Here is a 25,421-nt window from a genome sequence, read left to right as displayed (position 1 = left end):
CCCACATACAAGCCGTTACCGCACTGGCGGTCTCACAAGTCACTCGACCTTTTCGCAGACAAGCACGTCCATCCTTTTCCACTCTCGCTTGACGCTCTTCTCGCACCTCGTCATCCATCGGCACGCACACCTGCCTATATTAGACCTTCTGCCATCCTCCCCGGATCCTGGTCCGCTTTTTCTGCTACATCCTGGCCGGCCACCCGTAGTATAAACAGAAGCACATCTCTCACCCCTCTACGTCCTCTCCCTTTCTGAGCCTTTATTCTGTCCCTATACTGTCCCTGGCCACTTCTGCTGCATTAGCCACCATGTCTGAAGGCGATACACAACCTCCAAAGCCCGTTGTGGTAAGCATAGCTCTCCGCTACCCCTCCATGCACTGTCGCTGACCATGCCCAGGCCGAAGCCCACCAAGTCGACACCTTCCAGTATGTCTCCAAGCTGCCGAACTCGCTCAAGAAGTAGAGTTATTGACCTACTCGCAGTGTCCCCAAACCCTTCTTCCAGAAAGGCCCTGGAAAGGCCCACATCAAGGATCTCGATGAATACTGGGCCATGTACAAGGAGTCGATTGAACAGCCGGATAAGTTCTGGGGAAAGATGGCTCGAGAGCTTCTGTCGTGGCAGCAAGACTTCCAGACAGTGCGCTCCGGTACCCTGACAAACGGTGACAGTGCTTGGTTTCTGGAGGGTCGATTGAACGCTTGCTACAACTGCGTCGACCGTCACGCCATCAAGAACCCAGACAAGCCGGCCATCATCTACGAGGCGGATGAGCCGGGCGAGGGCCGTGTCCTTACTTACGGCGAGCTGCTGCGCGAGGTCTCCCGGGTTGCTTACACTCTCAAACAAATGGGCGTGAAAAAGGGGGACACTGTGGCCATCTACCTGCCCATGATTCCAGAAGCCTTAATCTCTTTCCTGGCCATCACCCGTATTGGCGCCGTTCATTCCGTCGTCTTCGCCGGGTTCTCTTCTGGCTCATTGGCCGACCGTATCATCGACGCGGAAAGCAAGGTCGTCATTACCACAGACGAGGGGAAACGTGGTGGTAAGCTGATCGGCACGAAGAAGATTGTCGATGAGGCGCTCAAGAAATGCCCCGACGTCACTCGTGTCTTGGTTTACAAGAGGACTGGCGCAGACGTGCCCTGGACCAAAGGCCGAGACTTCTGGTGGCACGAGGAGGTTGAGAAGTACCCGAACTACATTGCACCAGAGTCGATGAACTCGGAAGATCCACTGTTCTTACTCTACACCTCTGGTTCGACAGGTAAACCCAAAGGTGTCATGCACTCAACAGCGGGATACCTCCTAGGAGCAGCAGCAACCGGGAAATACGTATTTGACATCCACGATGACGACGTCTTCTTCTGCGGTGGTGATGTGGGTTGGATCACAGGACACACATACGTTGTGTATGCTCCGCTACTACTCGGTGTCGCAACCGTCGTCTTCGAGGGTACCCCTGCCTACCCGAACTTCTCCCGCTACTGGGACGTCATCGACAAGCACAACGTCACCCAATTCTATGTCGCGCCAACTGCGCTGCGTCTATTGAAGAGGGCTGGTGACGAGCACATTCACCACAAAATGCATAAATTGCGAGTCTTGGGCTCGGTCGGTGAGCCCATTGCCGCCGAAGTCTGGAAGTGGTATTTCGAATCCGTCGGTAAAGAGGAGGCACACATTGTTGATACATACTGGCAAACTGAGACTGGCTCACATGTCATCACACCTCTCGCCGGTGTTACACCCACCAAGCCTGGTTCTGCTTCCCTGCCGTTCTTCGGTATTGAGCCAGCCATCATCGATCCCGTCTCTGGTGAGGAGATTGAGGGCAACGATGTCGAGGGTGTGTTGGCATTCAAGCAAGCTTGGCCGAGTATGGCACGCACAGTATGGGGTGCTCACAAGCGATATATGGACACATACCTGAATGTGTACAAGGGCTACTATGTAAGATCTCCGCGCCGCACGAGCAGTATTGGTACGAAGGGCTAACCTGATGACAGTTTACTGGCGATGGCGCCGGCCGCGACCACGAGGGATACTATTGGATCCGTGGACGTGTCGACGATGTCGTCAATGTCTCCGGACATCGTTTGTCAACTGCCGAGATTGAAGCTGCCTTGATCGAGCATGACGGTGTCGCTGAAGCTGCAGTCGTTGGCATCAACGATGAACTTACCGGTCAGGCTGTCAATGCCTTTGTGTCACTCAAAGATGGTGTCGACCCAGGTGAAAGCACCCGCAAGGACCTGGTCCTGCAAGTGCGTAAGCAGATTGGTCCGTTCGCGGCACCCAAGGCTATCTTCATCGTCGATGATCTGCCCAAGACCCGATCTGGTAAGATCATGAGGAGAATCTTGAGAAAGATCTTGAGTGGAGAGGAGGACAGCCTCGGAGATACATCGACGCTCAGCGACCCTGGCGTCGTTGACAGGATTATCGAAACTGTGAAGGCTTCCAAAAAGAAGTGATCGGAGATTAGAGCGCAAATAGGATCTTGTGTCGATATACCCTCGGTTAGCGAGATGTTGGGGACCGAAATCATGTAACAAATTTCGTAGGCGCGAATTTAACAGGATGTCACCACCGTATCCAAGTATCTTCGACTGTGAGCTCTCGCATGTCTGCCTGGAAGGAAACGTAGTCACGGTGGCCATGTAGCTCCGCCTGCTGGCTTCATTGTGTGCCTATCGTGTTCGACAACCGCGCGGCAATATACGCCCCTCACCTCTCACCTAGATGGCTCTCGATCTTGGGTAAAGACATTGAAAGTGATCGTACTCGTAGGTAGTTAGTTGAACGATGGTGGTTACCAGCGAATCATCTGTTGTAATGGCCTGCTGACTCATCCTCACTCGGTTCTGCCTTGGCACGAAACTAAATCGCCAGCGCAGTCCAGTATGGCCTCTCTACCCAATTCATTCGCAGGCGCGTCGACCTTTTTATGTTTTAAGCCCGCCACAATTCAACTCGGGTCTTCTGGGAGCTCGATCGTACTCGAGTGTCGGGTCTCTGAGCCTTTAAAACACAAAGGATCTGCAGAGGACTGCTGCCTGTTGTCCTCATTGACTCGACCACCCTCTCACCCGCGGCGCGTCACGAGCTTCCCTGACCACATTTAATTACTACATCATTGTTTCCTACACTCGTTAACCAATTTTTTCCTGGTTCAATATCCGAAAATTGCGCAACGACGGTCTTCGATACCCTCCAACATGTCGTTTGGCAGTGGAGGCGGTTTCTCGTTCGGTTCGAACACCACCCCCCAGAACACCGGCTTTGGTGGATTCGGAAGCAATAGCAATACTGGTGAGTCAATGTCTTTTTGCAAAACCCTCAGCGCTTTGTCAAATCTGACACTTTCAATCTCGGCCTAGGCTTCGGTACGAGCACCAGTAACACTGGATTTGGATCCAGCACAGCTGCCTCAAACCCGTTCGGTGGTGGTGCCAGCGGTGGCAGTGGCAGCACATTTGGCTCAGGTACTGGAGGTGGGTGAATCAGATTCGCTTTGTCGTGACTTCTTCCATGCGCTGCTTCACTTGAGGTGGCCTCGTCGAGAATATGCTGTTCTAATGGTCTCGACTCCATACGACTGGGAACATCGCCTCCACCAGAGAATCCGACGTGATGGCTTTTCGTTCCAAGAAGCCCTTCCTTCCTTCCACACACGCTACATCCTCTCTTTCCAGCATCAACGAAATGGACGAGCTAACACGTCTCCCTACAGGCTTCGGCGGCAACACCAACACATCCGGTTCCCTCTTTGGCAATAAGCCAGCATCGAATCCCTTCAGCTCGAGCACCAACACTGGTGGTGGCTTGTTTGGAAATTCTACGCAGCAGAACACTGGCTTCGGAAGCTCAACAGGAGGATTTGGCAATGCCACAAACACTGGAGGATTCAGCAGTAACACTGGCGGTTCATCCTTCAGCTTCGGCGCTAACAAACCCGCATTTGGCTCGTCCAGCGGTTCTACCCCTCTGTTCGGTCAAGGTGGCTCAGGAACTACTGGTGGCTTCAACGCAGGAGCGTTTGGCGCAGCTGGTTCTGGCACAGCTTTGAGCAACCAGCCAGTCCCTCCTTCAGACGGAACCGCATCTACGCCGTACGCTCCGACATTGGACAAAGATGCATCAGGCCAACAGAGCAACTATCAGAGCATCAATTTCATGCAACCTTACCAAAAATATTCTTTCGAAGAATTGCGCTTAGCAGACTACAATGCTGGACGTCGCTATGGTAGTGCAACGGGGACTTCAGGCGGTTTCGGATCTAGTACATTCGGCGGCTTCGGCGCCAGCAGTACCCCGGCGTTTGGTGGTGGTGGTGGTGGTGGCGGCACGACCGGTGGCCTCTTTGGGCAAACAACCACATCCTCCACCGGCTTCGGCAGCGGCACTCAGACTACAGGCTTTGGTGGCGGAGGCCTCTTCGGAAACAAGCCAGCAGGAGGTGGTCTCTTTGGCCAGCAACAATCGTCAGGGACCTCTACCGGAGGACTGTTTGGCACTGCTGGCAGTACTGGTGGTGGCTTTGGATCTGCACCTTCAGGCGGATTCGGATCCGGAAATAGTAGCGCTGGTGGCCTTTTCGGTCAACAGCAGAACAAGCCAGGTGGTTTGTTTGGCGGCAGCACCACTACCAGCGCCCCATCATTTTCATTCGGCAGCACAGCTCCTGCAAGTGGAGGTACTGGCCTGTTCGGTGGCAGCGGTCAACAACAACAGCAACAACCACAACAGCCACAACAGTCTGGTGGTTTGTTCGGCACCGCTACTCAACAAAAGCCACTCTTTGGTGGTACATCTGGAGGTTTTGGCACGTCGGCAACTCAAAGCCAGCCTTCTGGAGGACTATTCGGGACTGCCGCCACTCAAGGCGGAGGCGGCCTTTTCGGCGGCAACGCCCCTGCAAGCGGCGGCACCGGGACGGGATTGTTCGGGTCCACTGGCGGTACAGCAGGTACTCCAATGTTCGGGCAGCAGCAGCAGAAGCCCGGTGGCCTATTTGGTGGAAGCACTTTCGGAACCAGCCAGCCAAGTACTGGCGGAGGTCTGTTCGGCACCAGTGGGACAAACACTCAACAACAAGGCGGCGGATTCTCGTTTGGGGGTGCTGCCCAGAAGCCTGCGACAACCTCTCTATTCGGCACCACTGGCTCACAGCAACAAGGAGGGCTCTTTGGCCAGTCCGGTGGGACGAGTCTCTTTGGCACATCACAGACGGCCCAACAAGGTCAACAACAGCAACCAGACTTCAAGCAGTCGTCTCTGAATGACCCAAACCCATACGGTCAGACTTCAATCTGGACAGGCTTGCCAGTACCCACGCCCGAAACTGCAAAGCCGCTCTTCACGCCGTTGTCAGCAACTCAGAAGATGAAGGAAAGTCAAGCGAAACCACCACCAAGTCTCCGACTCAGTCAGTCACGATACATGACCCCACCTCGACGCTCAGGCTTTGGCTTTTCTTACTCCACTTACGGAACTCCTAATAGTGCTGCGAGTACCCCTGGCGCCAGTGGTTTGACCGGCAGCATGTACGGCAGCAGAAGCTTTACTGGTGGCAGCTTCGGACGTTCATTTGGGAAGAGCGCCTCTGCTAGCAACCTGAGATCCCAGTTCTCTGGAGATGGCGATGGCGTCTTGAGCCCCAGCGCATTCGCACCTAGCGCTGGCCGATGGTCTGGCGGCAATATGCGTCGTCTCACTATTGATCGGAGCATCAGAAACGATCTGTTCAGCCGACCGGCACTTCCTGCCCTTCCAGCAAGCGCGCCTGAGAAACCTACTGGCACTCAAGATGAAGCAGTGGTGATCAACGGTGCCGAGTCCTCGACCGAGCCAAGCAAACTGAAAAAGCGTGTCAGTTTCGACAAGGGCACTATCGGCGGCCAGGAAGGGACCTTGAATGGCGAAAATGGGGCCCTGGTACGTACCGAAGCCGATGGAGAAGCATCAGAACGTGGCAGAACGGTCAACGGGAGTGCCACTCCGGAAGCCGAACCTGCTCGAGGGAATGAGCTTGCTGTGGTTCCAGAAGATCGCGAGTCTGACCACGTGACTTCTTCCAAGAACGCGGTTCAGGCGAAAACAGATCCACAACCCGGTGATTACTGGATGAAACCCAGCAGAGCCGAACTCAGCAAGATGCCACGTGAAAGATTGCAGAAGTTCGTCGGCTTCGAGGTTGGCCGCAAGGGTTGTGGTAAGGTCGTTTTCAACGGCCCTGTTGATCTGACCGCCTTGCCTCTGGATGATCTGTATGAGAAGATTGTCGAGATTCGTCTTCGGTCAGTCACTGTCTACCCTGATGCGAGCTCGAAACCACCTGTCGGCAAAGGTCTCAATGTTCCGTCCACGATCTCGATTGAGAATTCCTGGCCTCGCTCCCGTGGTCAGCCGTCTTCTGCTACGACTGGTCCCATCTTTGATAAACACGTCAACCGACTCAAGAAGATGCATGGTACTGAATTTGTCAACTACGAGGTCTCGACTGGTGTTTGGACATTCAGAGTCCCTCACTACACCCGCTATGGGTTGGATTATGATGAAGACGAGGAGCTCAGCCAGAGTCAGATGTCTGTGCCTCCTGACTCCATAAGCGGGTCTCAACCAGGCAATGTCTCGGCCATGGAGGTTGATAGCGAAGATCAGGACGATACCCAAGACGAAGACGACACTTTTGCTTTCAAACAGAAGACCGTCCCCGGAGGGTTTGGCCGACGCTCTGCAATCGATGACGACACTGATGTTCCGACGGCACAGACGATCGAGGAGGACGTCCATGACTCTGACATCGCAGCACAGTCTGAAAGTGAGGATACTGATCACGAAGTCAGCATGGTCGGCTCGTTCCCTCCGCCGGGAGCGCAGGCTCTCCTCAGCCCAAACAAGCCAATCTTGAGAGCGAGCCGGCTGGGCACGCCCGGCAAAGGCCTAAACAGTCTCGATGGTGATTGGGCAGAACAACTTCAACGCACAATCAGCCCTCGCAAGCAGAATCGAGACGCTCTACGAGACGTCCAGAACAAAGTTCTTCTGGACCGCGCCTACGAACCCATGAAGCCTAAGTCTCACAACAAAAATGAGTTTCGCACCAGCATCGATATTATGAATTCCTTGTTCAGCAGACATGAAGAGAGAATGGCAAAGGGGAGGAAAGGACAGGCAGGGCCGGATCTTGAGGTTTGATACTCCCCTTCCTCTTTCTGTTCCTGTTTGCCTCTTCTTGATGATGAACCCTGGATGGATTATATCTGGATGGATGAAGTTATGCATGTCGGAGCAGCAGAAAAGGCAGTGCCAGATGATTACGAACGGGAAATTCCTCCCCAGGGTTCACACTGAGTCTCACATAGCAAGTAGGTAGTTTATGGAATGAATGAAATTGGCTAAACCTTTTGTGTCTTTCTAGTTTCCTTATGCAAAACGCGCGAAGACCTTTGATGATGACGACTCCGACATGACTGAAAACGATAAATTGTGGCACGCTTCTTTCAAGCCTCATTTCACGGAAGGAAACAAGCTCATCTACAAGACCAGTGGTGCGAGTGAAGCCGATGCTGCCTGGGTGGATAATGTTTTGATCGAAAGTGGAGTTGAAAAGTTATGCCTTACTTCACTTCGACCTGCGATTGTGAGTGATTATCTTGTACAGCGTCGATTGTGACTTCTTTTCTCACTCATTGGCAGGTCAACATGGAGGCGAGCACGCTTATGGCAGACATTCAAATCAAGCTCGTTGAAAACGTCCCCTTTGCTAAGCACAATACTGTCCCGCTGTCACAAGCCAGAGACCAAGTCATGGAGCAAGGCGCCAGCACCGACCAACTTGACGTCTACGAGCTCGCGCACGTTCTATTCGATGATTACGACGATGAATTCACTTTTGGCCTAAGCCGTCAGCAGAAACGCGAATTCCACCAGCGTATCCAGAAAGATCGCCTGTCAAAGTTCCTTGCCGCCTTAGTCTGGCGCCGACACGCTGAGAAGATACAGGCATCCGAAAAAGGTAGTGCAGCAGCAGCGGCAATCCTTCATCTCACGGCCAAGAATGTCAAGGCCGCGTGTGATGCGTTGATGCGCGAAAAGGACATCCATCTGAGTCTGTTGGTTGCGCAGATCGAACAGGCCGACGACACTTTTCAAAACGACCTGACTGACCAGATTGGTGCGTGGAGACAGCAGGGTGTTCTGTCCGAGATGTCGGAAGAGATTCGTGCTGTGTATGAGCTTCTCGCAGGCAATACGACGATCGCGCAAGGCAAGCAGAATGTTCCGGTCGAAGACAAGGCCAGTACCTTTGCCATCTCAGAAAAGTTCGAGCTCGATTGGGTGCAGGCATTCAGCCTCTGTCTGTGGTATGGACGGCAGAAGAACGGGGACGTCGCAAGTGCAGTCTGTGATTTTGAAGAGAAAGTGGTGACACGTCAAGAGGCAATGAGCCCAGTCGGTGAGGACGGGAGGGAAGATCCGTTATGGGTTATCCTGAAGTTGTTGGCCAGCATGACGCAGGGAATGGGCGTCGAGGCGCCCGTGTTCCCGCAAGCATTGTCGGCATTGTCACAGCCTTGGAACTCGATGAACGCATTTCAACTACATCACACCATCGCCGCTGCCGTGCCAGCTGCCAAGATCGAACACGATCAGGCTGATAATTTGGCTCTGGCTCTTGCCTTTGAACATTCGGCACGAGGCAACATCATTGGCGCGGTGTGGGCACTAGTACATATCTCCAACTCACGCATACGCGGCTATCAGATCCGGGAATTCCTCAACAAGCATGCCGCTGTCTTACCATCGCCGCCAGACATGGAGCAGTCGGATGCCCAGAGTCAAGGACAAGGACAACTGTGGTCAGATTTGACGGCTCGGCTCAAAGTGCCGGGAGCATGGATATGTCACGCCAAAGCACTTTACGCACGCTCATGCAACGATCCGCTCGTGGAACTGGCTTATCTCCTTCGGGCAGACGAATATGAGCATGCGCACAAGTGTCTACTCAAGCGCGTGGCGCCACGGCTTGTTATTGACGAAGACTGGGACACTTTACGTGCGGTGCTGGCAAAGTTCGGCGAGAATCCCGAGGACAACGTCGACACCACGGAGTGGAAGTCTGGAGGCCAAGTTTACGCGGACTTCGTCCTTTTGATGGACACGAACTCGTCAGCCGGGCACGGAGCCAGAAGACCGAGCAACGCTGAAGCCGAGACTAGACGGAAGACGATATTGCAGCGATTGCAGACCGCGTTGATCGGCTTGAATGGTCAGTTCGCTGGTAAAGGCAAAGCGCTCGCCCTGGACAAGGATAAAGAGAATCTCGAGCAGCGGGTGGCTCTGTGTGAAATGGGTAGGGCGGTGGGGAGGGCCATTGAGATGGATGCTCAAGAGGGTCTGGGTGGCAAGGTATGTGCTCACTCTTTCTCCCTCTCTTTCTCTTCCTTGCTTTCTGTTTTCCTCCTTCTGGTGGACTCCATGTACGCACAGGCTGACTTTTCTTCTGCCCTGCAGAAATCGATTCTCGATCTCCCACTCACCGCGGACGCGAGGCTGATTCACGCCCGGGCGCTGGGCGTGGAGTATTATCGTGGTGTTATGGCTACGGCGAGATGAGCTTCCCATCTTTCCCCTGCTCAGCTCATCTGGGACTCAAAAGGCTGTGCCCACAGATGGTCGCGTGTGGACTCCGACTTGGGAGAGAAAAAATGGTCTCGACTTGGGGAATTTGGGGATTTGGTTTGGGCGTCTTTCATCCTCGTCACAAAAGATGTACCAGTATGATTCACTTTATGCCTCGCGCTCGGGTTCTAAACGGTTAATCAGACCACTGGCTTCGAAGAGTGGTTATGATCGTGGACATTGAAGAAATCCAAGTATGAATATCAACACGGTTGTGGGCTCGTAGGAGGCTTGGTATCCGGGACCTGGACTGGATCTGTGTGATGTTCCCAACACCCGACAACGGTGCTAGTGACGACCGACAATAACTTGGTGACGTGGCATAACCGAGCTGGCCGCCGAGCTGCGCCGAGCTTTTGGATTGTGGTTACCTACCTAAGGTACCTAAGGTCGATAGGCAGGTGTGATGAAGGCAAGAGAGAAAAGAAAGGAGAGCGAGGAGAGTGAAAGAAAGAGAGAATAGTTGGTACTACCGAGAATGACTCATCGGGGGTCGTGCTCATGCCTCGTTATTATTGAACCACAAGAATGCCAGTCTTTGTTGCACGAGTACCAGAATGATAGAAAGTATCTGTAAACATTCACCGTATTTTCCGGTTTTGAGGCCTGGTCTTGCAAGCGTTTCAGCTACTCGTACTTGTATGTGTTTGCATTACAAGAACAGATTGGCTAATGAAATGAGTCACCCGTGGTTACCAAATGGTCGAGATCTATGGTTCTCCTCTACCTCACACCTTGTCATGATGTCGCTTTGTGTTTGCATTTGTGTGTCTAGGACAGTAAGTATGGAGCCTCTGCCGGCGGCGTTCAGTCACCAGCAATAACCGACCTTGTGAAGCACCGTACTCGTGGCTGTCGTGCCCTCTGTGCCTAACCTTTGAGGTCTGAACAGAGTTTTTCCTGCCGGCCTGCGCTCATCTCTAAAGGAATTGCCGTGTATGGGGCGGGCTCCACAGCCTCGTAAACGCTGATACCCTCACCGCCGTTGAAGGCGACAGCACACAAACATCTATGGATGTCCAATAGGGAGGTGTACCCTGAGATCGTTGCGGACCGAGAATTTGGTAAACCTTCCGATGGCCTGGCTAGGCGTCATCCAAGTACTGTTAGGGCTCGTACCGGGAGATCGCCCCAGTCTCCCAATGCACCCGACAGCCATGATGGCCCCATGGCACGACGATCTATCTCGGGTTTCGCCTGTTGAACCGTTAACTTAAAAATCAAGAGGGTTGTTCAAAGCTTGGTTTTGGAGGACACCCAAGCCCTTTCTCATCCACATTCCGCCGAGATCGGTGGTACGCTCGCATGACTCGTACTTGTAGAGTCATGTCAGGTAGTATTTTCTGTGCGCATACTGTGTAGACTTTTCCACAGGTTGGAGCCACTGGACCCTGTCGTAGATTTTGCGGTTATCTGTGCAAATCCCTCAGGGAGATCTAGAAGGCATTGAAAATTTCCAGAAAAAGATCTTGCTCGGCCTCAACGGCACTGGATGCCCAAGTGATTGGCGCGCTAGTGGATGCGAGAGATTTGTGCTCCGCAATAGGAACGCCGGAACCCCCTATTATATTCAACTTGGTCCAGCCTCGTCCAGCCACCCTTTCTAGTGGCAGTGAAGCATACTTGCGGTAAGCGAGTGTCTGCCACCCTGGCGACCTAACTCGGAAGATGGCCCTTGTCGATGTGAGCATTTTCTCCAACGCCATGATTTCCATCGTCGAAAGCGCTTGCATAGGCTCGCATTGTAGCCTCGATCCCATAACATCGAGCAGAAGTGGCCACTTCCGGAGCTCTGCAGCTCTTGATGATGGACAGGGCACGGCAGGGATAGAACCTCGTGGCTGCCGCGCTTGGCTCATGGGACCTTTTGCTGCACGAGCGAGACAACAGAAAATCGCTGCTAACCAGTGCAAAGATTTTGCAGCCTGTCTCATTCGTGCTGTTCAAAGCCGTTGGCTCGTATTGCTTCCAATTGAGATCCGCAACCCATACCGAGTGGTCTATGACTGTTTCGACCCTTCACCGGAGATATGCCACACCCCAAGTGGCAGTGGGATTGTATGTCGACGCAATGCCAATGTGTGCACCTTCACAAAAATCTTGCGTTGTGTTGAGTAATGTCTCCTTTATTGACAGTGGAAGTACATCTTGTGCCTCACAAACTACCTTGGGGCTTCTCGTTGAGAGACTCATGAGTCAGGCAGTCATTCCCGACCACCCTGCTGTAGGGCCTTGTGGATTCTTGCAGCTGCAGTTGTCGTCGAAAGATAGTAGCAACCTTCCGTTGGAAGAGGAGGAAAGGGCAGAGAACCAGAAGCGCAGTTTGTGAATGAAGTGCTAGTGAAGCAAGCATCCTGGGGGTAGCAGCGGTGTGGGAGCAATGTACTGTGCGAGTGCGCTTCTGCAAGAGCAATTATGGCCAAGGATCCTTCGAGCTTACCATTGGGCACGATGAACTGCATGCTCAGATGCAAGTGGTGCTTAAGCTCGGAGGAAGGTATGAGTCATATGGTTGCGGCAGGCGCAGGCATGGTATCCTTCTTCCACCTGCCTTCCGTTCTCCCGTCACAGGTGCTGCTTCCCTAGCCTGCCGGGATGTTGTCGTCTTCGTACCTTTCTAGAGCATACTGGAGGGAGGTCTCGTTCTTGTTGCTGGTTGCCTCATCAAACCGCCCTCGTGGAAGTATTGAGAGCCTTCACTGAGCAGCATGAGGTAGGACTCGGTGGTTGAATGACAAAAGGGAAGGGGCAAAAAGACGTGAAGATCAAAGCAGAGGTGGGTAGACTCCAAGGCCAGATCCATGAGACTACTGCCTGCTCCGTTGTTGGCAGTCTCCTCACTTGAACGATTTCCTTTCATGGGTGATCGAGTCGTGTCCTCGAGGAAAGGCCTGTGGCCCACCTGCACAGCCCTTAGCAAACTGACATAGTCATGAGAGCGACTCTGAAAGAGAGTCCTTGTTTCCTTGGAGAAGAACTGTCAACCATGATGGTGCGACTGGAGACACTGTTTTCGAGTGGCTTAAGTTAGTCCCTTGTCTTAGGAGCAATTGGTTCCGAAACTCTGACTTCAACGAGGATGCGTCTCCCATAGCTCCATTGGATCTCTTCAACTTTGTTCAGGGTAAATGAGGATGAGGCCTGGAATGTCAAAGAAAAAAGGATGACTGGCCGTTGAGTATGCCTGTGATTCATTGCTTTGTAAACGTCGGCATATCAATGTACTTGCTGTTGGGGTATGCTGTCGCTACCGTAAGAGACGTCGAGGTGGAAGAGAGATGTAATGTGGAAAGTGTATAAGTAGCCGAGCCAGATTAGACAGGAGGCAACATACATCGCTCTATCCTTGATTCGCTGTGAATGGGTGGTTTGCATGGTCCACGTACAGTACCAAAGCTAACTCGGCGGAACCACCAGTCACCTACCAGTGGGCCCTCAACACCCTTCTGATGTTGAGTACCAATCATTTTTTCGTTTTTCACTCCCTTGGTTTATCTCTTCATTCATATCCATTCGTGCATCTGGAAGCAACTGTTACGAAGACTTTACCTGAGCACTTCGGCCGATGGATCCAGGTCCGATAAAAGACGTTCACCGGAGAAGATTTGGTCCTAAATCTTAAAACACGACATCCTGAAGGTTCGTATGCGGGAATCATCATGCTGAGCCGAGACAAAAATTCTCACCTGGCATATATAAATGAAGTTCCCTTCTGGCTTGCTGTGATTCTCTTTTCGTCCCCCCAACAAGGACATCATGACTCTTCTCGGTCCTTCAGCCTATCTCTCCTCCGCAACTCGATGGATCCGTACTGACGAACATCTGCAAGGGAGTTGATGTCTGGGTTGATTGTTGAGATGACTGATGGATACTTGATAAAGAGGGAATGAAGGGAGAGGCAGACAATTCGTAGTAAGAAACAAATCCTCGCCAAGACCCATAACAAAGCTAACCGTATTAGGACTAGATAATTTTCTTCTCGCTGACGACCAGATGCATACTGAGGACGAGCAATGGCCAAAGGCGAAGACATTAATCACATATGAATACTATATCAACATGCAGAAACCCGTCAGGAGACTTCCCTATGGTCGTCTTGTTGCTCTTCCCGAGCTACCCAGACCTTCCGGAATTTATCCAGTCCATCTCGATGTCCAACTCCAAAAAGATTCCAACTCCTAATGTCCGAAAAGGTATCTCCAAGAACTTGATCCTGTCATTGTCCACTCGCGATCTGGAGGACTTTCACAGCTCTACTGTGACCAGTAGGTGCCATACGCATCGACAAAGTTGAAGTCGGCGAACATACCAGTGCCGAAATTGACTGGCACGGCGACACTGGTGCTCATGGCTGGTGCTTGGGAGACCTTGACACCATTCTCAGCGGGTGCCACTTGGGTGGTACTGGCACCGTTCTCCGCGGGTGCCACTTGGGCGGTATTGGCACCGTCATGCGCCACTGGTGCTTTGGGCACGTTAGATCCGGTCTTCTTGTTTTGCCGATTAGGACGATCGGACCCGGTGGATGTGGCTGGTGTCTGAAAAGTGCCGGCACCATTGCACATGTTTGGAACCTGGCCGCCTACGGCACCGCTGTTCATTGGTGGGACCTGATATGTGCCAACACCATTGTACGTGTTTGGCATCTGACCGCCAAGGTTGTACATGTTCGGCGCTTGAACGAGATTGTACATATTTGGCACCTGCATGGTACCAGCCTGCAGGGCACGGAGGTCGGCAGGACCGTATAGCGAAAAAGGACTGGCACCGCTGCTCAAAGGTGTCGCCTGGAAGGTATCGGCACGAGTGTATAGGGGAAAGGCCTCGGCACTGTTGGTCACAGGTGCTGCCTGGAAGGTGCCGGCATTCCACGCGGCAGCGGCACCGTTGTTCATGTCATGGTAAGTCATGCGGTGGCGCATGTCCTCGCCATGACTGTGGGCTGGTGCTGGCGCCGCGAAACCGGTGTTCATGCGGTGGCTTATGTCCTCGCCATGACTGTGGACTGGTGCTGGCGCCGGACGACCAGTGTTCATGCGTTGGTGCGTGTACGACAAGCGGCGAGTAATGTCGACGCTGTTGTTTGGGGCTGGCGCCACGGCACCGGTTTGCACGGGCAGAGCCCTGTAAGTGGGATGGTTGACCGGGTTGCTACCGGCGACGACATTTCCTGAAGTACGATCTGCGGTCCAGACGTCTGTTTGCGATTTGCGTCTGCTGTACAGGAATCAGCTCAACCGCTTTCCAGCATGAAAGCAGCAGACAACTCACCGAACAGACTCCTTCTTGAGCTTCACCTTGACACCTTGATCGTGAAGATCTCTCGTCAACTTTGTGGACGCTCTGGTAGGTGCCGCCGCTTTGTCTGCGCTGACTGTTGGCATGTGTCAGGTTCTGAAATCTGCAAAAGTCATGTGGCAAAGACATACCCTGCATGACACCGCCATAAATCTCTGCAACTTTCTCCGCATACAGGCCGCTGAAACTATTGCATCGGTCAGAGACTGAAGCGTCAAACAAAAGATGCAGTTCGACTTACCCTTGGCGCATCTCAAAAACGTGGCATCTGAGCCGGTACATTCCCGGATATTTGATGAAAAGGGCATGAAAAACGAAGACACATTGTTCTGCGACATCATGTCATTGAAAGCCCCAGAGAGGGTATCGACATGGACCATCTCTTACCTTGGCCATCTGGCAGCCTGAACTTGTGCAACGACGAACTCAGGCGGCCTGACAAAGTGTCTGGCTCTGTAGCTTGTTGTGGATCGAGGGATTCGACGGTCACCATGCTGAATATGTATGGGCTGGCTCGGTGAAACTGGCTGGGATCGTTATTATTGAGGGTGTATGCAACGGTGAGTGCAGGTTCCAGTGGGAATACACCCTTGTTTCTGGCTATGTCAAAGTTAGCATGCCGTCAGCCGATGGTGATATGACGATCTTACCAGTCGTGGTCTTGCTGTCGTCGTGGTCTTGTGGTGTCGACTTTGTTATGCGGCCAATCTGCGGTTGCTGAAGGATTTGCAGCCGATGAGGTTGAAGACCACTGTTACGCGCTTCTGTCAGTTCTACGACTCGCAAAGGCGGCAAATTCTGCATCTTGAGTGTAGTCTATCGCAAAAACCGACCTCTGCTCATACACCTGCTTTCGGTTGACTATTTCCAGTAGTTTTTGGTTGAATCTGGGGTCGTCCCGCATCGCAGTATTGATGGGTTTTGGGCGCTGCTTTGGCGAAAACCTAGCCCTCATCGTCAGGAGAGGTAAGAGCTATGGATGATAACAAGATGACCGAGGCAACAGAATAAGTAACGCCAAAAGATGGGAGGTGGAGAATCCGTCTCGGATTCAAGGATATCCAAAGTGGAAATGCTGTGTATGTGTGTTTGCGGCGAATGTATGAGTAAGGTGAATAGAAAAGTGGGAGAAAGGCCAGTTTTATGACAGGAGACAAGAGTGTGTGAGGACCTGAGCTCTTGGCCGTCGTTACCATCAAGGTTTGAGACCTTTTGCGTCAATTAATGCGCAGAGTTCGAAACGTCGTATGAGAGAGCTCGACCGGTCGTCGATGGTACCGGTGGAATGGTAGATGACTTTGGTGTTGTGGACACCCAAAATGCAACCACATCAAATTCGAAAATTATAGCTTCAGCCTTATGGGAACGAAGCAAGCGACACAGCAGAGTCGGCCGCAATCCTCGTCGTGGCCAGAGGCGTGGTATGGGGTTGTTGACCGTCGTGAAGATGTCCTGGCTGTCGATGAGCCTGATCAATGCTCGTCGTTGTCGGTCTTGCAATCTAAGTTGGGTTTGGACCTTCCTCGTCGACGTAGTATATTTCAGTGGTTGCCTTGAGAGCGGTGGTCTCTACTGCTACAACACCTTTTTCAGCGTTGCGGCTTGCGGGATGCCAGGGAGATTATTCGAGCGATATGCAGCAGGACACATGGATGCTGTTATCAGCATGTCGACTTGGCCCGTTGATGGGAGGATGACTGGCTCATAGATGCGCTTTGCAGGAGAACCCAAGTTCTGTATTTGTGGCCATGAGAATTTCTGTCGTGATATGAAGAATTCTTTAGCTGTGATCGCTGTTTTGATGACTAGCAGTGGCCGACCAGGATTAATTCGAGTGAGAAGGAGATGGTGCTGGTCGGGAACTTGATGCACTTATGGATGCAACCACTGCAACTGTACCTTGACGTACTGGGACTGAGGAGTGTCGTGTCAAGACTGATGCAGTTAATAGCGAAAAATGGAGGCGGTATTTGGTTCGCAGCAAGGCCAATGGCAGAGATGCTGTTGCTACCGATCAATACCAGCGATGCAGGGTAACCCTCCCTCAGGGAATTGTCGCCATACACACTTCTCACTCCGATCGTGCCCTGGTGCTCATGAATGCGGCGTCCACTTCTCAGACCAATGCAAGCCTCTTTCCTTTGCCCTAAATCGATCCGCAAGCAGACAGTCAACTCAGTCGGCTTCTTCTCACAACGCCCCTGCCACCGAAATGACACATTTGACCAGATCTTGGTCCGATCGATCCGAGCCTCATGAACACGCGATTAGGAGTGTCATGCAGAAGGAGGGACAAACAACAGATCCGTCGCAGCCAATGACGAGGTACGGACCTGGTGATCTCTATATCGTGGGCAGGTGGGGGGTCCAAAAGCGACGATGGCGCAGGGAAACAAAAGCCGGTTGAGCAAATGTCCCTTTGCTCATTTCAGCGAGGCAGGCAGGAGGTGCATGCTTGCAAAGATGGCACAGACAGCAGAACAACGGATATCACGGATCACAAGCCTTGCGATCGAGATCGATACCGTTGCCGTACAGCCTGCAATCTTGGGGTCTCCATGCCACAGATTGATGCTGGAGGAGATTTCGCACAGTCCTGCAGCACCAGAATACAACTTTGCAGGCTGGGAGGGAAGGAAGCTTCAAGCGAGCTTCCCTCGCTTCACTGCCTCCTATACAAGGGTCAAGCGGACTTCTAAGAAGTCCTTGTGTAACTGGATTCCATAAGCAGAATATACCTGGCTGAACGACCGATCGAATAAGATGGAGCAGGGGTATTTCGACCTCATCTAGGACGAGCAGGAGACAATGGTGGCCCAAGAAGCGTTGTTCCTGACTCGGACAGGTTTAGTGTCTGGCTGGTGCTGCAAGGGTGTTGCAGCTGGCCTCAAGAGGCGACACCTGCCGCAGAGAATCCGAGGTTTTACGTCTCTTCTGTGGGACACTGAAAGCTGTGCAACGTATCTGCTTGACTCGAGGAGGACCCGCTACTAGGGTTGTGTGCTGCAGGAGCGTGGGTACCATGTGAGCCTCCCATGTCAGGAAGACGGGACGATATCAAACAAGATCCTTGGATGGCCCCCTTGACTCTCTGAGCCTCTAATCAAAGAGAAGGAGCTGGAGGACATTCGCCACCTTGAGCTACCCCAACGAGAAATGCTATACGTGGCCTTGCTGAAGGTATCCGAGGTTCGCCGAAACAGGGTTTTGCACATTGTGTGCTTCGACTGGTCATTTATGTGGTCAATACTGGGTTTCTGAATTCAATTGCCCAGGGAGCAAAATGTGTCCGAACGGCTGCCGAAGTAATAGGCTCTGGGCGCTCTGAAAGGGTCGAACTAGCGTTGAGGATATGCAGTCAACAAAAGTAGCTCCCTCCGATTTGAGTGACAACTGGGCCATGGGCAATTGGGCTGGCGTTGACAGCTCCAAGCGAGTGGCATTGGCATGGATGAACCCAAAAGAGATTGTTTAAGGGGGCCCCAGCAGCGCTCCACGAAGGTGCATCGACATCCTCAGGTTCTTTCAGGCGAAGAAATCGATCATTATTGACAGTGGGCTACGATATCCCACTAGCACTGATGCACCACACACTGCTTAGAACCCCCGAGTCAAGATTGACGAGGGCGGAAACAGCCCACGATTTCCGATTTGACGGTGTATGATGGCGTGGACGGCTAAAGGGCCCTTACCGAGCCTGCAACTTGATACTCCACTAACTTATAAAGTGTGGAAGTAACTACAAGTATTGGCCAGGTGTGGAGCTGCTGATGACCTCCCACAAGTCCCCCGGGCTCACTAGGCTTGCTCAGTGACGACTTCGCTTAACTAGCCGTCGGCATTCTACTAGGACGGCTTCGACACTCTGCGCACAAAGAGATGTTCGCCTTCTTTCCAACTTCGTCTGACTTTCCTGTGGCTTCGCGCTGCGATATAATAGCAGACTCACCTCCGGGAGGGACTCAAAAAATTCCACATTCTGGAGTCAAAAGTTACTGTCATGGGTGCTCGCAGACTTGTCACATGGAACCCGGGTATGAACAAAGGCTCCCGAAGGCTGAGTCTCCGACGTGTACACATGCAATGTACAGACAAGCCCATGCGCACTTTTACTGGCTACATAGTACAAGTGTGTTCCAGCGAACGATTCGGATGCATCTGCACACACTCAAACCGCGATGATGTCAACAACCCCAGATGTTGGAGGACCGGAGATCAATCAGGTCGGTGCTGTGCAAAAATGCTTGCTAGGATGTCTGCTGGACATCGTTACGAGTTTGGCAGCCACAGTCTACGACTATTTGCCAGCCTTGAATGAGCGGTATGATCACAGCACCAAGGCATGAGGAACTCCTCTCTCGGTGCTTGTCTCCCATGCGAATCGCCGCATTGTTTGGCTCCTCAAGGCTTCCCTCAGAGGGTGCCTTCAGCGGGCTCGATCGCAATTGACATTCAATCGCGCCTTGCTGTACCAAGAAGTTGAAACATTCAAGCCGACATCTGCAGTGGCGGAACGGTGAAACTCGTCCTAAAATTGGAATATGGTCGAGTCGACGGCGTTCTAGGCCAGCCACCACGCACGAATCTCGCCCCATCCAGACTTTTGAAGGTAGCACAAGTTGTTGGCCACGTTTTTGCGAGCGACAGGATGCCCGAAATCCTGGGTTTGGCATCTCCACATTTTCTCGTGTCCGTCGATAGAGCCATCAATGTCGGATCCAACCCACAACCTCGATTGGGCATGTTGCATACATGTTGTGCCACTGCATCTTCCCTTTCGGGCTGTCCAGAATACTTAGAAGTGTCAAACTTTCGCCAATGGGCGACTATGAGCACGTCTGCCAGCCTGTCTCAACACAGAACCAGAGCAGAGCGCCCATAGGCCCATAGCTGAACGCACGATGCACAGGTCACCACAGCCGCAGTCAGCGAACGAGCTCAGCCCCCCTGCCCCCTTTGCAAAAGCTACTTCGGATGCCCCAGAGCTTCGATCAAGATCAAAACAATATTTTCTTCCACGTGGCTACAGGGTGCAGATCCACGTGGTGCTGATGGGCGTTAATCACCTAGAACCCTGCAACCCATATCGACAGACTCTGCACTTTCGCATGATGGCAGTTCTTGACGACACATGCCTGCTTGGAGCTTGGAGCGTCCTTTATTTCGGTGCCATCAATCTGCTTCGGCTCCTGCTTTGGAAGGCGACTAAGCAAAGAACCTACCCGCTCAAACGCCCGTGGAGGATCATCAGCGAACGACGTCTTCTCTTTCACTAGAGCTGGATGTGAGTATGTACCTAGGTCGTGCTAGGTATATTCGTTGATCACGTATGGCTCGTGCTCCGACCTGGCTGCGGCCGGGGAAAAGCGACAAGGGTGAGCTGCTTGCAACCGGCCTGCATTCAGCAGTTCCCCTTTGCAGGTGTCGAGTGCAGCCGAAGGGGGCCATGTGGGCGACCCTGGTAGACCTCTTGACCCAGATCTGGCAAAATGCTGCATCTCGGTTCGGTCGGCAGCCGTCAAACATGTGCCATCCCAACTTCGTGACCCGGGTTTATGTCTGGCCTGAGTATGCAGAACAGGGATGCTTTGTTGAATTCACGTCGTCGTCGCGAAACGAGTGCCTCTGTCAATACCACGTGTGCATGTGCATACTTTGTACTCTCTTTGGACGACAATGGCTACCATGCTTTCATCATTGCGATCCCGCTAGTTTCATGCCTGCTTTACTAACACTGGAATCTTGTTCCACGAATTTCAAGATCCATGACGATTTTGGTTGCATCTGTTCGACCTCTACTGTCTCATACTTCTTATGCCTAGTCGATCTGGCTGACCAAAGACTAGTTGGCACCGATCTGAACGGTACCCTGACATCCATCTTTTGGACCACCATCGACAGTCCGCGCTTGTTCACCAATAGGTCTCTCTCCCGTCCATCCTCTCCATGTTCGGCTATTGTCGGATCCTGACCGCGCTGGTCCTGCACGATACGATCCTTGTGACCTCGTGAGGTGCAAAAGGACAAAGGGCTCGGGAACAAAAAAAAAGAGGATGCATAGAAGCGAAAACTTGGTGGAAAAAAGATCATAGAACTCGGTCTGATGATATGAACTGCAGATTGTTAAAAAGCTGTCTCGGCTTTTTGGCGACGGTACATACGAGAGTGGGATTCGAACCCACGCGGGTTGCCCCATCAGGAAACGTGGTGTTAAGACTGAAGCCTTAACCTGACGCCATAACCAAGCTCGGCCATCTCTCCATGAAGCTGAGCAGCAAGATTGTTTTACTGATCATGTGACCAAAATCTGACAACTTCAATATATAATATTCTAAAAAAAAGGAGACTTGAAGTGCCGAAATTTGTGTGATCCACCACTAATGGAATAGGCACCAATAAGGCTCGTAGGGTCACAGCACTTGGCAATTTCGGAGAATCCAAGCGCCCGACAGCAGTTGATGGTGACGCTGCCACTTCTTCCCTAGATGATTGATGTCTGCACACCAACTCTGGACAACGACCGTGCATGATGAAGACTAAGACACTGTTACAGTACGGACATGAGCATCCCATCGTGTCGTTGTCTACGATCTTTGTCGTTTGGAAGTCTGTCATTTTCTTGACCGCTTTAGCCAGTCCAGGAGTCGGCTATGACACATGTGCCAGTCTTCTATGGTTCGATAAGAATGCCACTGCACCCTTTCAGAACACCCCGGTTCAACTCCAAAGCCAATGGCTGAAATTTGTGAGATGGGATGCAATATATTTTACTCACATGGCCGAATACGGACATGTCTATGAGCAGGAGTGGGCTTTTGGCATCGGCTTGTCCTCAACAATATCTTGGATTGCCAAATGTGAGCTTCCCACCCGACCCAACGACTCAACGCTGAATATGTAGTAGTACTCGAAGGGTCGAGCATCGTCAGCAGGTCGACCTCCTTCGCCCTGGCAGGGATTCTGTTATCCCATGCAGCTCACTGGCTAGCCGTCATCCAGTTGTGGGCGATAGCTACCACTCTCGGTGGGAAAGGGCAGTCACAATCTGCCATACCATTCGTTGCTGCGACGCTTCATGTATTCTCGCCAGCGGGAATATTCTTATCGGCTCCATACACCGAGAGCGTATTTGCTTGCCTTTCATTCTCCGGGTTCCTGGCTTTCCTGTGGGCCCATCAATATTTCAACCATGCTAGACCATTTGCCGGATGCTTCAATATGGTCATCGCGGGCTCGGCTTTTGGGTTGGCCACTCTCATCAGGAGTAATGGCATATTGGCGGGCATCCCATTTCTCATCGAAGCCGTCACTACCCTGCTTGCATTGCTTTCTCAAGGCTTCTCCTTGACTCGAATTGTTCGGTTGGGCTCCGTCGGCCTTGGAGGAATCCTGGTGGCAGTTGGGATGTTTTTGCCGCAAGTCCTTGCGTTTCAGGTATATTGTGCTGGCCGAAGTCCCGGAGACCGGCGTGAATGGTGCCAGTGGACATTGCCCTCCATCTTCACCTTTGTTCAGTCTCACTACTGGTAAGCACCTTTTCCCATGACTTCGACCACAACTGACAGCCTACAGGAATGTTGGCCCTTTTCGCTACTGGACCTTGTCAAATCTTCCGCTGTTCCTCCTGGCTGCGCCAACCTTATGGCTTCTGGTCCAGTCCGCTAGTGACACTCTCCGCAACCCTGAGGTGCTTCGGGGCAAGGTGGCTGCTAGTCCTTCTGCTTCTGACAGAGCGAGCATTCACCCCAAATTGGTCACGGCGAGTTTGGCCTTGCCACAGCTTGTGCTTTCGGTGCTAGCGTTGACAAGCTATCATGTCCAGATCATTGCACGAATCTCTTCCGGTTATCCCCTGTGGTACATCTGGTTAGCAGCAAGCGCTAGGGACCGGCCGAAATGCGCATCTGTCATTATACGTTGGATGATTCTCTACGCGCTCATTCAAGCTGGGCTATATGCATCCTTCTTGCCGCCAGCTTGACAAAGTTGCTGTTCGCGGATCAATGCTGGAGTATCAAGGGGCTTGCAACTTCGACTTCAGTCCTATCTACATCGTATACATGAATGTTTCATGGACTACCGACCGCCTTTAGGCCCCATCACCTTAGTAATAGGGCATGGGTTTAGTCGACATTGTGCTACTTCTCAACCGACTTCACCTTCACCCTGATACCTTTGGTGTCCAGCTTCACTGTCGGCACAAAGTAATCATGAGCAAGAATTGTATCCGACACGTCGGTCTCATACAACTCGAAAGAAAATTTCCTGAAGACAGCTGCAAGACCCATGTACAATACCGCCTGGGCAAGACTGCTACGTGTCAGCATACAAGATGATGAGGGCTGGAAGAAACGTACTTCAGACCAATACACGACCTGGCACCTTTCCCGAAGCCGACGAAATACCTGTCCAGACTCTGACCATCTTTTGTCGTCGGATTATTCAGCCAGCGCTCGGGGATGAACGATCGTGACTGTGGGAAGACCTCTTCATCGTGGTTCATGTCCACAATCGTCATGGAAACCGGCGTACCGGCCGGGATTGTCCATTCCTTGTACTTCAAGTCTGTCCGTGCTACGCGAGGCAGACGTGATGCGATGCCATAGGCTAGGCGAATCCCTTCTTTGATACATCCATTCAAATATGGCAGGTGTTCGAGGTTCTGCCAATCCGGTTTTGTGTTCGGGTCAGGGATCGCTTCTTCGAGTTCGGCCCTCAACTCGTTGAATATGGCCGGATTGTTGATGATGTGGAAACTTGCAACGGCCGCGGCCCAGGAGGTGGTCAGGATGGCGGCCCCAATAATGACTTGTGCTTCTTGTACCATGCGGCTGACGGATTTCTCCTTGGGTGAGAGATCACTGTTGAGCATTTCGTGGAAGAGGGTGGCATGGTCTACGGACTTATGGGTCTCGTCATGGTCTTGTTTCAGTGCCGAAATGGTGCGCTCGAAGTCCTAAGCACGTCGGTAACTGAGAGAACGTATACAAGGTTTGCTGGTACTTACGTGCTGCACCTGGATGTGCATGTGCATCTTTGGTTCGACCCGTACAACTACCCAGTCCGGCAAGCTGTTCATTATGGGCCACAGCCATGGAAATTGCATCAGCACGCTGGACGATTCGCATGCAGCATGCATAGGCTCGTGGAAGGTCTCCTCAAAATCCGGCGAGTCAAGGTGATTGTATGCTTTGGCGAAGCAGAATTCCGTCACAACATCTCCAGTCAATGCAGTCCAAGCCCGGTGCAGGGGCAGTACTCTGTCTGTTCCAGCGTACTCGGCAATCTTGGAGCAGAGTGTGTCCAACTTGGCACGAATGACTGGTTGGAAGTCCATGATCTTGCGCTTGGAGAAGTAGGGCGCGACTGAGTTGCGCAGTCGGCGGTGATACTCGTGAGATGGTGCCGTGAAGAAAGTGTCGTCGGTACCAAATCGAGCTGAAAACGGAGCATATTTGTCCAGTTTGCCAGACTTGACGTAGAGTTCTTCGAAATAGTCGGAGTCAAGCACATGTAGTTCATTTGGTGTTACTCGGACTATCGGGCCTGTAGTGACGGTCAGGATCGATCAATCATGTGAGATGATTTATGAGTGAGTTCTTACCATATTTCTTATGGAGTTCTTGAATGTGAAATGTCATCTGGCCTTTCTTGACCAGCTCGTAGTAGAACTCGTACCATCTTGTCAGACCGGCGAGCTTGGGACCTGGAAAGTGCGCAATGGGATGGAAGTATAGACGGTAGACGGAAAGCACAAAGACATAGATGATGAGGGATGTGCTGGTGATTGTGAGAAGAGCCAGAGATGGGCTGGTGGGGAGATATCTTCGCAGCGACAGGATGTCCATCGTAGAGAATGGACCAGGATATCGAGGAGATGGCTTCCAAGTGTTCAAGAACAGCTTTGGTTCAACGATTCATTCAGTCTTGCTTGTACGGATAACATGGCTCAAGCAAAAATCTGTAATGGACGACTGAATTCAACGAGCATACTGTGTCAGTAGTTAGACACAGATCCCCATCCCCATGAAGACAGCTCCCCACCACGCCACGGGTATCTTCATAGCCGCGGTCGAAAAAGACATGAGGCATGCGAGAATCTCACCTGGACCAATGATCTCGGGCACAATATCAACCTGGCCTGAGTCTAGAGGTCCGCCTAGACTTAGCGAGGGCTCAATGAGGGTTTGCGCGCCGAACGCCCACGAAACCAACGATGATGCAAGTGGGACGTGTGAACATTTATTAGGCGTATAAGAGCTGGGCCTCACTAGCCTGGTGCGCCTTCTTCAACGGGAACCAACGGGCACCAACAGGCTTCTGACTTCTGGTAGTTTGGCTCTTTGGCCGGGAACCTCCGCCAACCTTTTTTGTTCGGGCCGCTTACCGGCACCTAAGGAAGTCAAACCACGAAGTTTCGAAGG

At 52.3% G+C, this 25,421-nt stretch overlaps 7 protein-coding genes and 1 non-coding gene across 11 annotated transcripts; 3 read left to right on the top strand and 5 right to left on the bottom strand.

The window, feature by feature from the left end:
- The first annotated feature begins 10 nt into the window (after window positions 1-10).
- Window positions 11-2,606, top strand: PV05_11522 (acetyl-coenzyme A synthetase). The gene is made up of 4 exons (XM_013455014.1): window positions 11-350; window positions 403-431; window positions 489-1,962; window positions 2,019-2,606. The coding sequence occupies exons 1-4, from the start codon at window positions 312-314 to the stop codon at window positions 2,484-2,486; spliced, it is 2,010 nt and encodes a 669-aa protein (XP_013310468.1). The 5' UTR covers window positions 11-311; the 3' UTR covers window positions 2,487-2,606.
- Window positions 2,607-2,942: 336 nt separating this feature from the next.
- On the top strand, window positions 2,943-10,278 carry PV05_11521 (uncharacterized protein). Its single transcript, XM_013455013.1, has 6 exons — window positions 2,943-3,324; window positions 3,393-3,506; window positions 3,746-7,206; window positions 7,436-7,657; window positions 7,714-9,426; window positions 9,532-10,278. The coding sequence occupies exons 1-6, from the start codon at window positions 3,231-3,233 to the stop codon at window positions 9,631-9,633; spliced, it is 5,706 nt and encodes a 1,901-aa protein (XP_013310467.1). The 5' UTR covers window positions 2,943-3,230; the 3' UTR covers window positions 9,634-10,278.
- A 14-nt stretch (window positions 10,279-10,292) lies between these two features.
- PV05_11520 (uncharacterized protein) lies at window positions 10,293-13,335 on the bottom strand. The gene has a single exon (XM_013455012.1). It carries the CDS (start codon window positions 11,631-11,633, stop codon window positions 11,136-11,138), a length of 498 nt encoding a protein of 165 aa, XP_013310466.1. The 5' UTR covers window positions 11,634-13,335; the 3' UTR covers window positions 10,293-11,135.
- A 494-nt stretch (window positions 13,336-13,829) lies between these two features.
- PV05_11519 lies at window positions 13,830-16,489 on the bottom strand (the record flags this gene model as incomplete). Of its 2 annotated transcripts, XM_013455011.1 has the most annotated exons (7): window positions 15,831-16,489; window positions 15,648-15,748; window positions 15,385-15,597; window positions 15,239-15,326; window positions 15,129-15,184; window positions 14,971-15,073; window positions 13,953-14,916 (listed from the first exon to the last, which is right to left on the bottom strand). In XM_013455011.1, the coding sequence occupies exons 1-7, from the start codon at window positions 15,950-15,952 to the stop codon at window positions 13,953-13,955; spliced, it is 1,647 nt and encodes a 548-aa protein (XP_013310465.1). In that variant the 5' UTR covers window positions 15,953-16,489. The 2 variants fall into 2 exon arrangements, with proteins under 2 accessions (XP_013310464.1, XP_013310465.1); XM_013455010.1 differs by having other exon boundaries at window positions 13,830-14,916; window positions 15,648-16,489.
- Window positions 16,490-20,681: 4,192 nt separating this feature from the next.
- On the bottom strand, window positions 20,682-21,089 carry PV05_11518 (uncharacterized protein; the record flags this gene model as incomplete). Its single annotated transcript, XM_013455009.1, has 1 exon — window positions 20,682-21,089. A coding segment is annotated over one exon (398 nt), but the record flags the coding sequence as incomplete, so codon positions are not given.
- A 65-nt stretch (window positions 21,090-21,154) lies between these two features.
- Window positions 21,155-21,258, bottom strand: PV05_11517. Its single transcript has one exon. It is a non-coding gene; the product is annotated as a tRNA-Leu (tRNA).
- Window positions 21,259-21,493: 235 nt separating this feature from the next.
- PV05_11516 (uncharacterized protein) lies at window positions 21,494-23,650 on the top strand. Its single transcript, XM_013455008.1, has 3 exons — window positions 21,494-21,854; window positions 21,902-22,523; window positions 22,570-23,650. The coding sequence occupies exons 1-3, from the start codon at window positions 21,524-21,526 to the stop codon at window positions 22,976-22,978; spliced, it is 1,362 nt and encodes a 453-aa protein (XP_013310462.1). The 5' UTR covers window positions 21,494-21,523; the 3' UTR covers window positions 22,979-23,650.
- PV05_11515 lies at window positions 22,861-25,199 on the bottom strand. 3 transcript variants are annotated; one of them, XM_013455006.1, is made up of 5 exons: window positions 25,103-25,199; window positions 24,602-24,989; window positions 24,005-24,543; window positions 23,355-23,953; window positions 22,861-23,307 (listed from the first exon to the last, which is right to left on the bottom strand). In XM_013455006.1, the coding sequence occupies exons 2-5, from the start codon at window positions 24,843-24,845 to the stop codon at window positions 23,136-23,138; spliced, it is 1,554 nt and encodes a 517-aa protein (XP_013310460.1). In that variant the 5' UTR covers window positions 24,846-24,989; window positions 25,103-25,199; the 3' UTR covers window positions 22,861-23,135. The 3 variants fall into 3 exon arrangements, with proteins under 3 accessions (XP_013310460.1, XP_013310461.1, XP_013310459.1); XM_013455007.1 differs by having other exon boundaries at window positions 24,602-25,199; XM_013455005.1 differs by having other exon boundaries at window positions 22,861-23,953; window positions 24,602-25,199.
- Between the last annotated feature and the right edge of the window lie 222 nt (window positions 25,200-25,421).

The sequence above is a fragment of the Exophiala xenobiotica genome (genome assembly GCF_000835505.1).
Source record: "Exophiala xenobiotica strain CBS 118157 unplaced genomic scaffold supercont1.7, whole genome shotgun sequence".
In the NCBI taxonomy this organism is placed as follows: Eukaryota; Fungi; Ascomycota; class Eurotiomycetes; order Chaetothyriales; family Herpotrichiellaceae; genus Exophiala; species Exophiala xenobiotica.
This window is presented reverse-complemented; position numbering and strand designations above follow the sequence as displayed.

Excerpts from the sequence above, each read along its gene's own strand:
- PV05_11515 (XM_013455007.1), bottom strand. The coding sequence starts at position 24,845 with ATGGACATCCTGTCGCTGCGAAGATATCTCCCCACCAGCCCATCTCTG. Across the intron at positions 24,544-24,601 it reads AGAACTCCATAAGAAATATG|GCCCGATAGTCCGAGTAACA; the intron begins GTAAGAACTCAC and ends CCGTCACTACAG. Across the intron at positions 23,308-23,354 it reads AGGTCGTGTATTGGTCTGAA|TCTTGCCCAGGCGGTATTGT; the intron begins GTACGTTTCTTC and ends GACACGTAGCAG.
- PV05_11521 (XM_013455013.1), top strand. The coding sequence starts at position 3,231 with ATGTCGTTTGGCAGTGGAGGCGGTTTCTCGTTCGGTTCGAACACCACC. Across the intron at positions 3,325-3,392 it reads CGGAAGCAATAGCAATACTG|GCTTCGGTACGAGCACCAGT; the intron begins GTGAGTCAATGT and ends ATCTCGGCCTAG. Across the intron at positions 3,507-3,745 it reads ATTTGGCTCAGGTACTGGAG|GCTTCGGCGGCAACACCAAC; the intron begins GTGGGTGAATCA and ends GTCTCCCTACAG.
- PV05_11516 (XM_013455008.1), top strand. The coding sequence starts at position 21,524 with ATGATGAAGACTAAGACACTGTTACAGTACGGACATGAGCATCCCATC. Across the intron at positions 21,855-21,901 it reads AATATCTTGGATTGCCAAAT|TACTCGAAGGGTCGAGCATC; the intron begins GTGAGCTTCCCA and ends AATATGTAGTAG. Across the intron at positions 22,524-22,569 it reads TTTGTTCAGTCTCACTACTG|GAATGTTGGCCCTTTTCGCT; the intron begins GTAAGCACCTTT and ends GACAGCCTACAG.
- PV05_11520 (XM_013455012.1), bottom strand. The coding sequence starts at position 11,633 with ATGAGACAGGCTGCAAAATCTTTGCACTGGTTAGCAGCGATTTTCTGT.
- PV05_11522 (XM_013455014.1), top strand. The coding sequence starts at position 312 with ATGTCTGAAGGCGATACACAACCTCCAAAGCCCGTTGTG. Across the intron at positions 351-402 it reads AACCTCCAAAGCCCGTTGTG|GCCGAAGCCCACCAAGTCGA; the intron begins GTAAGCATAGCT and ends GACCATGCCCAG. Across the intron at positions 1,963-2,018 it reads ATGTGTACAAGGGCTACTAT|TTTACTGGCGATGGCGCCGG; the intron begins GTAAGATCTCCG and ends ACCTGATGACAG.